Source organism: Larus michahellis, chromosome 1, assembly GCF_964199755.1.
Source record: "Larus michahellis chromosome 1, bLarMic1.1, whole genome shotgun sequence".
Classification (NCBI taxonomy): domain Eukaryota; kingdom Metazoa; phylum Chordata; class Aves; order Charadriiformes; family Laridae; genus Larus; species Larus michahellis.
In genome coordinates, this window is record NC_133896.1 from 164,943,923 (window position 1) to 164,958,942 (window position 15,020).

At 41.4% G+C, this 15,020-nt stretch overlaps 1 protein-coding gene across 1 annotated transcript in view; it reads right to left on the minus strand.

Annotated features, from left to right (window-relative positions):
- Window positions 1-11,696: 11,696 nt before the first annotated feature.
- Window positions 11,697-15,020, minus strand: part of RAP2A (RAP2A, member of RAS oncogene family) — a 30,281-nt gene continuing 26,957 nt past the window's right edge. Inside the window, exon 2 of the mRNA XM_074562666.1 lies at window positions 11,697-14,273. Coding sequence (XP_074418767.1) covers window positions 14,036-14,273 — 238 coding nt within the window. The 3' untranslated portion in view covers window positions 11,697-14,035. The remainder of the gene's footprint in view (window positions 14,274-15,020) is intronic.

Below are 15,020 nucleotides of genomic sequence, written 5' to 3' on the forward strand. Positions count from 1 at the left end.
AGGAAGTTGCTTCTAAAAGCCGTGCTCAATCAGGGAAGAGATACACCCTGCAACCTTGCATCCCATCAACACCGACTCAGCGCCGTGAATCTCAATTAGCACCGGCAGTGCTCACAGCAAACATTAAACGAGCATCTCCCAGACTGGGACGACTTGTTCAAAAGCTGTGGGGCGGGGAAAGGAGAGAGCACGTTGTCACTAAACTTATCACCCATTGAAACAGGAGAGAGCGACAGAGTCTGTGAGGGCTTCCATGAAAGCTGCTTTTAGCTTGAAAATATGAGGAGAAAAGGAATGTGGTAAAACTCAAAGCCCAGCTCCTGTCACGCACTTAAAGACACCCCTGATGGCTCTGTTTGAAGGAGGCCAAACAGGGAGGCCATGCTTTGCTGCTTCCCATTTCTAATAATTTTTGTCTGTGGGATAGGTGATGAGCGCGGGCTTTTCATGTGGCCTCAGAGGAGCTTGTACCCACCTTCGTTTAACAAGTTACAAACAGAACCATACTTGGCAGACGAGGCTTTCATCACCAGGCAGCCCCCAGAAGGGCCAAGCGCTGATGCAGATGGGGGAGCAGAGTCCTGGCCACCAGCAGAGAAGGTCCCCCGCGGTTATGGCCGAGGGAGGAGGCCCATGGCTGGGCCTGCCGCCCATGGAGGCAGCCGGAGGCCTCTGTACCTCCGCTGGCCCTGCCATGGTGCTCACCTACACTGGCCAGCTGGGACCTTGCAGCCATTCTGATGTTTCCTCCCCTTTATCTCTTTGTCTTCTCCCCTCAGGCCGGGGCCAAACCCTTCCTCGGGAGGGTTGGTCATGTCTCGCCAGGCCTGGCTTGACAACATCCAAACTCTTTCATGGCCTCATCTGGGAAGACACTTCTGTGTGTGCCATCCTCCTTGCCCAATTCAAAGATGCGCAGGGTCTGAAACAAGATTAAATTTCCTTTTTTTATTATTTTTTTTTTGCTCTCGGAGGCCATTTCAGGCAAACTGATTTTAGTAGGAGATGTCAGCTGGCTTCAGCCTGAAAATGTTTTTTTTTGGAAAAATTTGTTTTAGCAGCTCTAAGAAAGTGTTTCCCTATAGGTACGTGCCAGTGGAAACTGCCTGCTCGAATCACCTCAAAAAGGACCCTTCAAAGCAGCTCTCAGACACAGGCAATTTTGTGGTGAGAACTGGTATTTCAGCTATCGCTTTTGCTTGCCTGTTTAGAAAAGAAAGAGCATTTAGAGGGTTTTTTTGGTGGATTTCTTTGGATTGCCATCGTTTCTGTGGGGGAAGGTCACACGCTGACTTCTCTCCTGTAGCCATTTTCTTATTGCTCCCTCTTCCAGCTGCAAATTTCTCTATCGGTAAGAGCAGTTACCCTTATTACAAACTTTTTTCCACGTTTCTCCTGGGTTTTGCATGACAGCTGAAGTCTGTCTGTGGAATCATCCTTTCCTCAGTCCATTCAGGCTATCCAGTGCACTCATAAGCTGGAGCGCACCATGCTCGTCCCTTAAATAACTGGCTGTAGGAAGATCTGCTGCCCCAGGTGAGGGCTGGAGAGTCCCCGAAGGGGCTCGCTATTCGTCACCACGCTGCCAAACAGACTGGCGAGCTTGCTTGTACACATATAGCCTCCGAGATCAGGTTCACAAAGCATTGCTCCTTTTTTTCCCCTTCTCCCCCACCACTTAAGGATCAGGAAAAGCATTCAGCCTCTTGAACAAAGATATGTGAAAGGCATGAGTTCCCTCATTGCTTCCATCTTTCCCATCCAGCAAACCAGAACGTGAAGACTGCCCCTTCCCAAAAAGCATTTTATATTCCTTCTGATCACTACAGTTGTGAGCAGAAATGTGTAGTTACACACGAACACACCCTTCGTAGTTTATAACAGCCCTTTAAAAATATTTCTAGCCAATTTACTAGGCCTGACCTCCTGTTTCCCTGACATTGCAAAGGCCAGCTCTATTCAGGCTGTCTCCTTCCAGGAGATGATACCCCATTTGAGTGCTTGGAGTGCTTTTTGTCTCTTTTGCCACATCCAGCACTAAAAGGACTGGAGTAGACTTTATGTTTACCCAGACTACTTACAGAAGTACAAGACTTACAGCACTACTTCTTACTTCATTGGGATTTTTCGAACAAGGGAAGAAGAAAGATTGAAGCTCTGAGTTTTTATAACAAACAAAAATAAAACAAACTTACTTTCCTCCCCTGTCGCCTTACACTCTGTATGTGTTGATACACTTAGAAGCAGGGTGGTTTCAAACCCAGTGGTGTTTCAAGTTCCTTTAGTTTCAGAGTTTAGTTTTTTATTGTCATTTATTGTTACTACAGGAGGGAATTTCACTCAGAGACATGAGTCTGGGGATCTCTTTTGCCATGGAGCGCTCCTTTGGGTGAATAACTGTCTCTACAACTTCCTTTTCATAAGCGTGAAATGAGGATGTAACGCATCCATTTTACTCAAGAGTTTAAAGATCATTGCCCGAGAGCATGATACAAATATAGACTATAAACTCAACAAAGAGAAGCCAGAAAAATCATGGTTTTTTGAACAAATTTCATCAGAAAAGATTGTTAGGCCATTAAAACAAGAGGCTAATGATAAAGGTTACATGTTTGTCTGGATAAAGTACCAGTGAAGGGTCTGTTAAGTATCAGCAGAAGAAAGGCTTTCTTATTTCCAGACTTGAACACCACACGTGTGCAAAGGTGTCTCCCTGCTGCAACAGAAAAAAGCTGGGAAGGACAAGTCCTTTGAGATCCTTTGCCTCTGGGGTCCCGAGTTTAACTCACCTTTGAGGCACTCAGTTGATGGAAAAGCAAGTGCTCACCTTTTCCAAAGTCTTTTTACAATAGTTGTGCAGAAGAAAGAAGTCAGAAAAATCAGTCTTAGCTGGAAACTAACTTTGCTTTAACTGAGGATCAACTATTACCTTCTTACAAATGTTCAACAGATATTACCAGGGTATTTTATTTTTTACAGAGTTTTAAGATAGGCCTTCAAAAGCCTGCTTTTACCGTCAGCATCTGACTGGTACTGGCAGAATATTTTAAACGCTGGTGTACTGCAATCAGTAGATGAGGAGCCTTGCTAAGTTTCACTAGATTCTAATTTTGGCTTTTCTGTAGGAGCCTCAGAAACCCTCCGGTCTCCATGACTGTTCAGTTAACTACAGGAAAAACTTCTGTCCTGAGCTCTCAGCTAGTTGCCTCGGTCAGTATCAGGATAGCCAATATTGAGCATTTTGCCCGTGACAGCAGTAAGTTGTACCTATTGAGAGATGGGCAGGTAAGAAATAGCCCATCCTTTGAAGAACCTCAGATATGCTGGTAGAGAGGCATTCAGGCAGAGGGAAAACGCCCTGCACGCTACCCTGACACAAGATGTCCTATCACCTCCTGTGCCATGAGTGACTTGCAGGTGGCCAAGTCCTATTTTGCATGCCCTGAACACCTCTGAGTGGAGAACTGAATTCTGCATCTCGCTTGATATGTCTCTCTGGAGAGGGTCGCCCAAGACTACGATGTACCAATTCCAGCACCAGGACATTTCAGCTCTGGCTTGGACGCAGGGCAGGCATGCCAAGGGCCAGGGCCTGAGCCACCCTGTGAGGTGGTGCGGTCTGCAGCTCGACCACAGGCAGCAGCACACGGGGTTTGTTAAAGCTGTTGTCAGATGTGCAGGAGGCACATCCTGGAGAAAGCCAGCTGGGAATGCACCCACAGTGCAGCATCGCGAGTGTTTCATAGTGCTAGAAACCAACACAAGCAGGACATCACGCTCTGGGGCATCAAGCCGCTTTGCTCTTTGTGCAACTCAGCGAAATTAATGCATCCAAACATCCTAACGAATCTGACAGCGTGGATGCTGAATTACCCCGCCAATACAACTTTGGCAGCATGTTTATCTCGGCCAGTACACAGTTGCTTCATCAATCAGGCAACAGCCAGAGCTTTTGCAGAGTCTGTCCGCACAAAGCCAGTGCAATGGGAGGTCTGCTCCAAGGGGATTAGAGGGGATCTCTGCTTAATTAGTCTAAGAAGCCTGATCTCAAAGATTATTTCTTACACAGAGCAAAAAGAGCTACTGGATGATCTTTGGGTCAGTCAATTACTGCGCGTATTGGGCGATGCAACAGAAAACAGCACCAGTTAAGACTTTTGATCCAGAAGAAATCTGGTAGCAGAGATATTTTGGGACCATACCGACTTGCAGCTGCTCAGGAGTTAGCACAGACCATACCCCTCTCACAGGGTGGCAGAGCCGTGACCTCTGAAATCACAGCAGCCTGATTAGCCCAGCTTATCTGGAAACGTCATCCGTGGTGGCTTCTCAAGGCAGAGCAAGTATTCAGCATGCTTTACTTGTGCAGTTCCTGACCAACACCTTGAAGAGAAGGATGGCACCTCACCCTTCCTCTGTGATGGGCAGCACCTGAAGGTAGTTTTTTTAAGAAAAACACAGGTTTAGGAGCATTTACACAATCAGTTAAAGTAGCTGTGTGTTTCTAAACACACTAACGCAGACCAGCTGTGGTCTGCAGGGAAGCTTTGCTAAAGAAGGTGAATCTAGCCAGCTGCTGCAATGCTAATCCAGCACCATTCCTGGGGCATGCTGCTCGCCACCCAGTGCACATATGCAGTGGCAGACACTGTTCATTTTTTCCTGGACTTTTCTTATCATTACTGCCATCAAGCCTAGAGCGATCACCTGCTTCCATCATCTTCTTTTTGTACTTGATCTGAGATCTTTATGGATTATTTTGATATTGCCATCCAAATTCAACGCGCAGACGGAACCCTTCCTCCTCCCTCCCCCCGCAAGTCTTCCCTTTTCCTTCCTTTTAATGTGTTTCTGAACACATAAAGGTGACAAAGAGTAGCTGAAACTTTTTTTGTTGGAGTTACCAAGATGAGGAAACCTGAATTGGGCTTGCACTGCTTTCTATCGTGTTTGCTTGGTTTTTACTGTTTGGTATTTTTTGTTCATTTGTTTTTAAACTTTAGCCAAACATGCCAAAATCGGGAACAAATTAAAAATTTTAATGAGGAGGCAGCATTACAAATCTTTTAAAAGTGTGGTCTTCATAATTTCTTGGAAAACTTTGACATTTCTAAACAAGCAAACTAGGTTTACAGTTTTAGTGATACACAGCCTCTGTACACTTCTGAGTCAGAACGTCTCTCGAGAGCACGGGATAAGCGGCTTCTGCCATGAACTATTGATTCAAGAACACAGAGCGGCTGCTATGTGCGAAGACAAGATCAAAAAAAAAAAAAAAAGGAAAAAAAGGGGAAGAATCTCTCTTATCCTATGTGAAACAAGTTGTTTTCCATGCAGAAAAAAAAGCTGAACATGAGAACAGGATGCTCACCCAACGGCAGAGGTGACTTGCCTAAGGTGAAGAGCCATGTACCTTGATGAGCAGTATTACTTTCCTGTCACTATCTTTCCTCCACACTGAGAAACATGAAGTTTTTACAAATTAATGTTTCTGGACAAACCAAAGAGCTCTGAAACTGGGGCTGCCTTCTCCTGATGTGGAGAAAACAATGTCTATTACTCTTCATATTTCTTGTAACCATGAAAAGCGACGCAAAAACAAGCGTTTTGCTTTAGACCTGAAACAGAGATGAGAGCCCCCTGCCCGTTGTCATCTCGTATAGTTTGTCTCCAGGTGGACGTTGTCTTCCTGGATTAAAGATGTCCATCTGATAGGTTATTTCTCACTTCAAATGCAGAGATTAGGGATTATCTGAGTAAATATCATGCATGTCACACATAGCACTCCCAGGCTGAAAAGGGGAACCAGTAGGCAACATGCTGTAAATGCACACCCACACTTCATGTTCTCTGACTGAATAGGCATGTTCCCAGAGTAACCACAAATACCACCTTCATCAAGAAAGGGTGCTTGAGTTCACCTAATAAAGAGGTGCCAACTCTCATGAAGACTTCTGGAAAGCCTTGAATCTTCACAGCCATATATTTCCCTGAAAAATTAGGCAGAACTATCAGAGTTTTTTGTTATCTCCCTCCATCCTAAAACACAAAGCTAAATATGAAATCAATACTGCATCTGAATTCCTTTAAGGGTTGCCTTCCCCAAAACAAGTTTACAATAGAGCTACACAGGAAAAATGTAAACTTTAGGTAAAACATAGTGAGAGAAATACATAGATCTGGAAAGAATCCCACTCTGTTACAGCAGCACCAGATACAACTCTTGAGGCTTCATGGAGAACTTCAGAAGTGCGTTAATTCATATTACAGAATCACAGAATCTTAGTGGTTGGAAGGGACCTCTGAGATCATTGAGTGTCCTCGTCCATTTAGTTTCTATCAATAGGACACTTACACATCATCCGTTTTGCTTTGCAGAATCCCATCTTTGGATTAATCAATTACTTGTGTTCCTGTCATTAAACTCTTACGCAGTGAATACTGTAAAGGTTAGCTTATTGCTGCCTTACTTAAAGGGAGACAGACTTCAAAGTAAAATTACACTAACACTTTTGGAAAGCTTTTCTTGTGTCACTGCATTGGTCATGAGCTGTAAGGCAGGTTATGATGCTCATGCATTCAGACCAGTCCTCTACCACTGCTGTTAATGAAGTCCACCTCGGAATCTGCTCCTAAAAGACTTCACTGCCAGCAAAGCCGATTTCTATTTCTTGAACAAGATACATTAAGATCTACAGTTGGAAATCCTCCCTGCTGAACAGTCTCATCCTACTCTTTCCCACTCTGTTTCTCAGCCCCTACCAAGTGAATACATATATACACACACACACATATATATGTGTGTACAAGAACTGTGCCTTGCACCCAGCAGTTACTATCTATGAACTACAAAGGGCCAAGAGCATACCCAGTGGCAGCCGAAGAGTTTGGATGCAGACTTCTATCCCTCTTCATACTGGGTAAACCATTATTTTTCAAAGGCTTATAACTTGACCAAGTTTAGACCTCTGTCCTGAGATAGTGGGTTTTTTTAGGGCAATTTCCCAGTGGTTCAAACCAGAAAGGTGCCAGGTCATAACAAAACGTTTTCAAGAATTTAGCACATGCAGAATGATGCACCTTCCTTTGTTTTATCCTTAGAAACAGCTGAATCATTAAAAAAAGAAGAGAACAACCAACCACCCCCAAATCCGGGACACATAGATCACCCTGAGAAAACTGGAGCTCTACTAGACAGTTTGGAAAGCAACAAAAAAAGACTGATCACCTTGTCTCATATTGGTAAGTGCCAGGCAACCTTTATTCAGTTCTATTATCTATTCTACCTGCAAGAACAGAGGGTGAATGGTAAAAAAGAAGCTTTTGTAATAACCAAAAGAGCTGTAACCTAGAGTATATTCTCAGCTGTAAGATGAAAGCATGTTATGTTTTACTAAACTGTGTTGTATACCTGGAAAGCTAAGGTGCCGTGTCTCAAGTATTTGGGTATGACATTTGGGGAATAATGTCTTTCGGTTATTACGCTGTGCAAGGATTCTAAAACAAGAAAAAAGTCCAAGCGTTCACAATCTTTCCCTTCAACATCTCAAGAGGTATCATTATAATTCTTTCAACTGAAAGAATTGCCTTGTAGAAGGCTACTCTTAAGATCCAGTTCTCTGGTTTACCTACCATTTTTAGCTAATAAGTGTGTTTGTGTAGGAATACTCTTAATCTTGGTCTGTAACAAATGCTGCCTTTCTCCTGTTCAACTTAACACACTCTCAGTTTACATACCTATTTTTCCTGAACAATGTTTCAGTTTTATATTTTCCCCTCTTTGCCTAGATCCATCCCCATTCCCCTCCACTCCTGCCAGCCAACCACCTCACTTTCCCATTCTTCAGTGAGATTCCTAGGTGGCTGTCTGACCTTGCAAACACTCCTAAGAAGAGCAGGCAGGCGTCTTATCAAGTTGCCTACATATGTGGTCACTGCACCGTGAAAAGTTTGAAATAAATTCTCACTGCTCCCCAACCTGTTTTGTATTCCAGTCAAACCAAAATGGGTGTGCTTGAAAGTACGCACTAAAAAACAGTTCCAAGCAGAGTGGGATGAAGATTCGCCGTTAGCGATTCCAGCATCGCACGGTGCCTGGTTCACAGCAGCGTGGCTTTTTCTTCCACCCACTTCAATCCAGCCTGTAAATGCAACCCACTGTCTGAACGTCGGTGTGGGCTCTGCCTGGGCTGTGCCTCAGAGGCAGAACTGGGGCAACACTGGTTCCTGCTTCCAAGCTGGGTTGCTTTTGCTGGGCAAATAGGCACAAAAACCTAAGTAAAGCTTGCACAGGTACAACTCTGAATTCAGTTAGGGAGCCCAACCATTGAGATAGTGCTTTTATGGTCACTTTTCAAGTAAAAGTGCCCTTTGTAAATATTAAAAGACCACATGATGAGTGTAATTATAGGAGCTGAGGCAAAATAAATAAATAAATTTTAAATGTTACACTAACTTGACACTTTTTAATTCCAATGGGAGAAGGTAAGAAAAACGTTGTGTTGACCATCAGACAACCAAAGCCCAAATAAGTAATAACCAGACTCAAAATCCAGATGTATTCAACACAGGCATTAACTGACCTCCCTACAAATAGGTGAGAAACCTGCAGCTCAAAGCGTCTGCAAATTCCGTGACTGCAACTAGCACAGAAAACCAGAAAAGGTCTTTCTGCAGGTTTCATGGCAAAACAGGAATTATGTATAAGACGACTGACTTGGGCGTTAGTCCATCCAAACAGAGCCAGCAGAAACTGGAAATTTATGTTTGTTAAAAGAGAATGATCAAGTTGGAGCCTGCAAAAGGAAGACACGACTACATACCAAGTACATTTGTGTAAGCCAGACAGAGCAATGAAAACAGTTGTCAGCAGTTTCAGAACAATTCTTCCTTCTCTCAGAAAAAAAAGATGCTGTTTTGAAGGAGAAGAACGCACAAAGCAGCAGGTAAACAGCAAGGGAGTGAACGCTACTGAAGGTAGCTTAGGACAGAAGATGTAGTCCAGTGACTCCCTGGTAAAGCAATAAAAGAAGTGACCAAAGATTGGTAACCCCCGTAGAGGATGGATAACAAGACTTATTTCCAATCAAAATATTTCACAAGGCTTTCTCAGAGAGTTAACAAGTTTCCTGCAGTAGCTACCCAAAAAAAAAAAAAAAAGAAAAAAAGAAAAGGCCCAGAGAAAGCATTTGTTAAGAGTACAATATTCAAAGTTTTCTAGTCATTCAGTTATTTGAAAAGAGCACGTCACACATTGGCTTTTTTTTTTTTTAACTGTTCAGAATAGCCCAATGAATTCCCATTGTCCCTGCATAGGTACCCTGCATAGAAACCTTCTGTTTCGGGCGAAACAGAAGGATATTACTAAGCAAATGGGACTGCAAGAACCCATCAGCAAAAGTTCCCCTGGAACTGGTTTACAGAATGAATGGGCAAATCAAAAACATAAAATTAGCAGTATGTGTCAGCCTTCTATACTATCCATAGAATCAAGAACTTTTAAGATGTGCCAGCCTCAGGCTTCTTGTTCCTCCTGGCACACATGACATGAAAACAAGAGATCACCAAGCACCCATCATTACTGAAAACAGGGTATTTTAGTGGTAGTGGCATGACTAAAATGTAACTGCTGATCAGTGTCAATTAGCTGGAATAATCCTGTTAGCATTAGCTCAACTGTTCATTTATAAATCTCTGCAACACTAATTGTATTTGAAGTTCTTTCTAACACTAACTCCTTTTGTATAGTGCTGAAAGCCTCCAAAACATTCATCAATTGAACAGCTGATATAACAAACAATCCCTTTTTAACCCTTTGCAACCTCAATGTTATAAAAGTCATTCTGTGTATTAACTATATCACATATTGACCAAGTTGTACATAATTTTAGTGTATTTTACAGTAAACATTATTCTCTTTTCCATAACAGTAGCCTTATCTTATCAAATACTGACTCTTACTGATTGTTGTCAATGTATATCCCTCTAAGAAAAGAAGTAAACAAAAACCCCCTTTGCTATGGTTCTTTATCAAGCTTATACCTTAAACCACAACATGCATCCATCCATAAAAATGAAAGTACATTTGCTTTTTACTTATTGTTATGTAATTTGTACCAGAATAGCATTTTGGCAAGAAATACTTAGCTGAACCGTTGACAGTGTTGTTTGAAATTACTGGGTAGCCCTCGTCAGCTTTGGATGAACTTGCTGATCAAACCAAAACAGACAATAAAGGAAATGCAAGGGAGGTTTCATTAAATAAATTTATTTGTTAAAATAATTTAACTCCAAATACAACTGCTGAGTTTGCATTGAGTTCTATGTACAATTCTTGTTTTATTCGAAACATCAAGGTTTAAACAACTGACATTGTTACAAAACAAACTGTTGCCCCATTTTAAGTTGCCAGTTGTATTAGAGCTCAACAATTAACTGTGAAATACATTAATTCACCCCTAGGAAACTCCAAATCAACAGTGTTAAGCCTGATTCCAGAACCCACTTCAGTCTTTCTTCAAACCCTGATCAAGAATTAACAGATGCACAACAATGCAGATAAAAGCCTCCTGCAGTTGTCAAACATTTGCTTTTGTTGCGGAGTTTCACAATTAAAGCCTAACCAGTGCTTTGACAGCACACTGGTAAAAAAAATAAAAATAAAAAACAAACATGCACAAAACCCCCCAACCAAATGGCTGACATCTTTAGGCAACATTCTATACAGGAAAGCAAATACCAGTAGTTTTCCCACAGAAAAGTAATGGCAACTGTAGCACTGGGGTTAGGGAGAGGCTAGAACCAGAACAGAAAATTTTTTTGATGCTCCGAAGGGGCTGGCGGAGGGACGGACACAACAGGAAAAACCAAACCAAACCAAAACCCAATGCAGTTATGTTTAATACTCTTGATCTGATTCTGGTTTGTTTGCTTTGACTAGTTTTTGTGTGTATTTTTAAGGGAAAGAGGAAACAGTTGCTCTCACTATCATAGCTCAAAAGAATAAAAGTTGCAACATTTAAAAAAAAAAACCAAAACAACAAAACTGGAGAAATGCTGTCTTTGTAGAAAAGTACAAAGCTCTACAAGAACAGCCAAAGGAAAAGCGGGTCTTTGGAACAAATCATAATATTTTAAGGCATGTTATAAGAAACTTTCAAATACTATAATTGGTAATCCTACCAGGGTACAAATGAAACAGTGACCCAAGACCAATGACTCCCGCAGGGTGGCCACGCAGCTGCCGTGTGGCTCACATACCTTCCTTTCTGCTACCCCTATAATTTGAAAAAAAAAAAATCTGTCGAGTGCAACTGTCATTGATTCAAGCTCCACTATCTTCACATTAGTGGAAATACAAATAGTGCATAACTACTTCCTCAGAACTATACAATGAAAACAACACTTACGCTTCCCCCCCCCGCACTGCGTTGTGTGGTAGCTTACATACGTCCTATGCTTTTGAAAATATAAGAGCGTAACAAAGAAACAAGACTGGGAGATATTTTCATTAGTATTTTCTGTTAAAAATTTACTGTGCAATTTTTCCCATATTAAAAGCCCATCTGTTTTATATTATGAACTTCATGTTAGGCTGTTCATATTGTACTTCATGCCGTTTTCCTGGTTGATGAACAATCTGTGAGGTAAGATTTTAACATCTCTGTAAATAACATTGCATAACACACACTTCCAACTCAGTTTCAAATTTGGGTTTGGGATTTTTTTTATTTTTTTTTGAGCATTTATGCAGTGGATCTCACACTGACAAGCTGTTTTACAAATGGGGTGTACTGCTCAATAAACCATTTCCCAATCTAGATATTTTAGACACTGAAATATCAGTAATCCAACGTCTTATGTCTTGCTTAAGCATGGCGGCTGACACAGTGGGCGGGCGGAGGGTAAGAGAACATTCATACCATCTAGTTTAGGCATATAAGTTGTGTGACTCGGAGGACCAAAGTTAAAAGCCTAAGTTTACTATATAGTCAATGGAAAGAGGTAGGTGCCTCTAGGCGGGCGATTCAGAGCACCCAAAATGGGCATTCAGATGCCAGAAATAAACGGTGTGCCTATCTCCCCAAGAGAACAAAGTACAGTAACGAAAGCTCTGCAAGGTAGATGGGAAATGGGCTACATTTACGTTCTAGTAAGGCTTAATGTTTTGCGACATCTAATGCCCTTTGATACATTGGTTGTGGAAAGGTCTCGAAAGGTTAAGGGCAGAGATGGACAGTTCTCTTCTACTAATATGATTTCCTTTAGTTATCATCCATGGAACTGTAATTCACGATGTTAAGGATCTTTACATATGAAAATCTGCAAAGCGTTTTGTACTCAAGTTTCCTTTGTAGCAGATGAGAGCGTTTTTAGGAAGTTCTGCAGATGGAGGCAAAACTCTCGAACCTAACTCCGATTACAGCATTTCTAAGGGCCATATACACACACACATACACGCTCACCACACACACACACACCCCAGCACCCCTGTTTTCACTCATTTAAACACAAGGAACTACACTGTTACTGCACAAGATTGAAAAACTAATAAACGCATGGTGTTATTTAGACCACAGGCTCAGTGACTCTGTATTTTTATGGCCAATTTTACCTATAAAAGATCCAGCTCAAGACAATCTCTCCAGCATTTAAAATCTAAACATTGTGATTGAAAACTTTTCTATACTTTGATTGTAAGACTTCGGAATAGTATTTCTGTGCCATTAGTCATGCAAATGATAAATACTTCACTGCTATGAAACTAGCAAGTCAGAGCTCGAGCATCCTTTCAAAATAAAATATTTGCTCCCACCATTTAACACTCCAATAATTGGGGCAACCTTTGAACAGTGTGTCAGGCCATGAAAGAGCCATTTCCACACTCACCTAAGGAATTACAACCGTAACTATTTCACCTCTGAACCAAATGATTTCACATGATTATTCAATTTAAGTTTTCAACATTAAAGCTGTCAAATAGCAAACTTGATTTTCGAAGGTTAGTTAGGGATCACACCAGAGAACGTAGCCCTTAAAGGCAAGAAAAACCGTTGTCTTTAACAAACTTAAAAATGCAGGATGTTCATACTGTCCCACGAGGTTTCTGCAGAAGGGAACATATGGATGCAACATGGCTTAATTTTCCTTACAAGATGGTACTAGTTAATCTATTAAAGTGTTCCTTGTTAGTAAGGCTCAGCAATTTTTTTTCATCACAGTTGCTTCCTCCTGGATCAGTAAAGTGATAAATAAAGATGCTTCCTGCTTTGTAAACAGAGGGTTTGTTTGGCTTTTTGCAGACCAAAACCTGAAGCGATCCTCCATTTTTGAGCAGCAAAATTAAAGATTTAAAACATTCCAATGCCAGACTGTTTCTTCACCCGTCATTTGTTTTCAGATCTTGCCTCTCATTTCATACACTGATTCAATGTTTTCCATTTCAAGATGTGGGATAAAGTGTAGAAATAATAGCATCAATTTTGAAAAAAATCCAAACTATATAGGTCTCTGGTAGCCTCTTCCTCTAACACTGTCAGAAGTTCTGGTGAAATCAACATATTTGACTGAATGACCTTGGCCACAAGTGATAGCGCACGTCCTGAAGCGCGGCAATTAGACACTGAAAGACTTGGCTCTCCTTTCGCACTTATGCTAGTTGTGAATGCTCTTCAGAGACACTCTCTCCACCGCTTTTGTTTCCCATTTCCAAAAGTTTTCCAGCTTCTTCGGAAATAGTTGCTGTTGTTGCTGTCTGACATGACAACACATGTACGCTTGACTGGAACGACCCTGTAGATCAACTGGCTATGCCATAAAATTGCAGGTGCTCAAAGGGAAAAACGGGTGAGATGTGGTCATTTAACCCAATTATATTCAGAGTCAGTGATTGACTTTCAATGCTCAGCTCTGAGTTAATGTTGCTACTTCACTACAGATGTATTTCAAGTGACCCACAAACCAGGAAGTGAAGTAGACAGTTTTACCACCTTACAAAATTTCTGCAAATTAAGTCCAGGTTAGGTCATTTTTAATGCTATTGTATATTACATGCAGAACAGCATGGATCATCTTTGTCTGGCTGTGCTGCATAGTTCATTTGTCTAACAATTTCCGCAAAGAGCTCATCCACCATTGTTTTACTTTTAGCAGAGGTCTCCATAAAGGGGCAGCCCCATTCTTCAGCTAAGGCTCTGCCTTCACTCGATGATACTTCTCTCTCACTTTCCAGGTCCACTTTATTACCAACCAGAATTACTGGCACCTTCTCATACCTACAGTTTAAAAAAAAACAAACAAAAAAAAAACAAAACAAAAACAGCAGCAATAATTACATTTTTAAAATGGCATATATTTAAAAATTCTAAATGTAAACATCTATTTGCAAACAGTACAGACCCACAGGAAAGAGATATTTGGATGATCTTAAAATTTTATATTGAAAAAATGCTTGGCATATCTCACGTTCTAGCAATTTGTTGCACATCTCTTTCCCCGCCGAGCTTTCTTAGAGTTCTAGGGAATGCTTCCTCCTCTGAACTTCCTTTCCCACCAGCAAATCTGCCAGGAACACTTCCACACTACAAAAACCTAGGAATGTAGTAATATTTTCTACATTGGCAATCTCAGTTAGGGTGTAAGAACAGGATGGATGTCCAGCCCTCCCTTCAACATTACGTCCTCCTTCCCCCTGAACAGGTATCACGTTGAATTTCCTGCTTGTGATAAGGATGCATCACTCTCCCTTTCAAGGGTAAATTTATCTTTTGTTAACATATATGGAACTCTCAGATTAGCAATAAAAGGGAGAAAACCGAAGAGCCAGTAAATTCATTTGAAATTTCAGGAAACGTAGCCCACTTCAAGTACTGTATACACACAAAAGTACTGTTATATAAAAACATGTATTAGCTAATACAGAATATATAACTCTCCCTTGCAGCATTCACATCATTATGCCAGTTAAACAAGCTGAAAAGAAAAAAAAAAAAATTAAGTTCCAGGCAATACTAACACAGTAC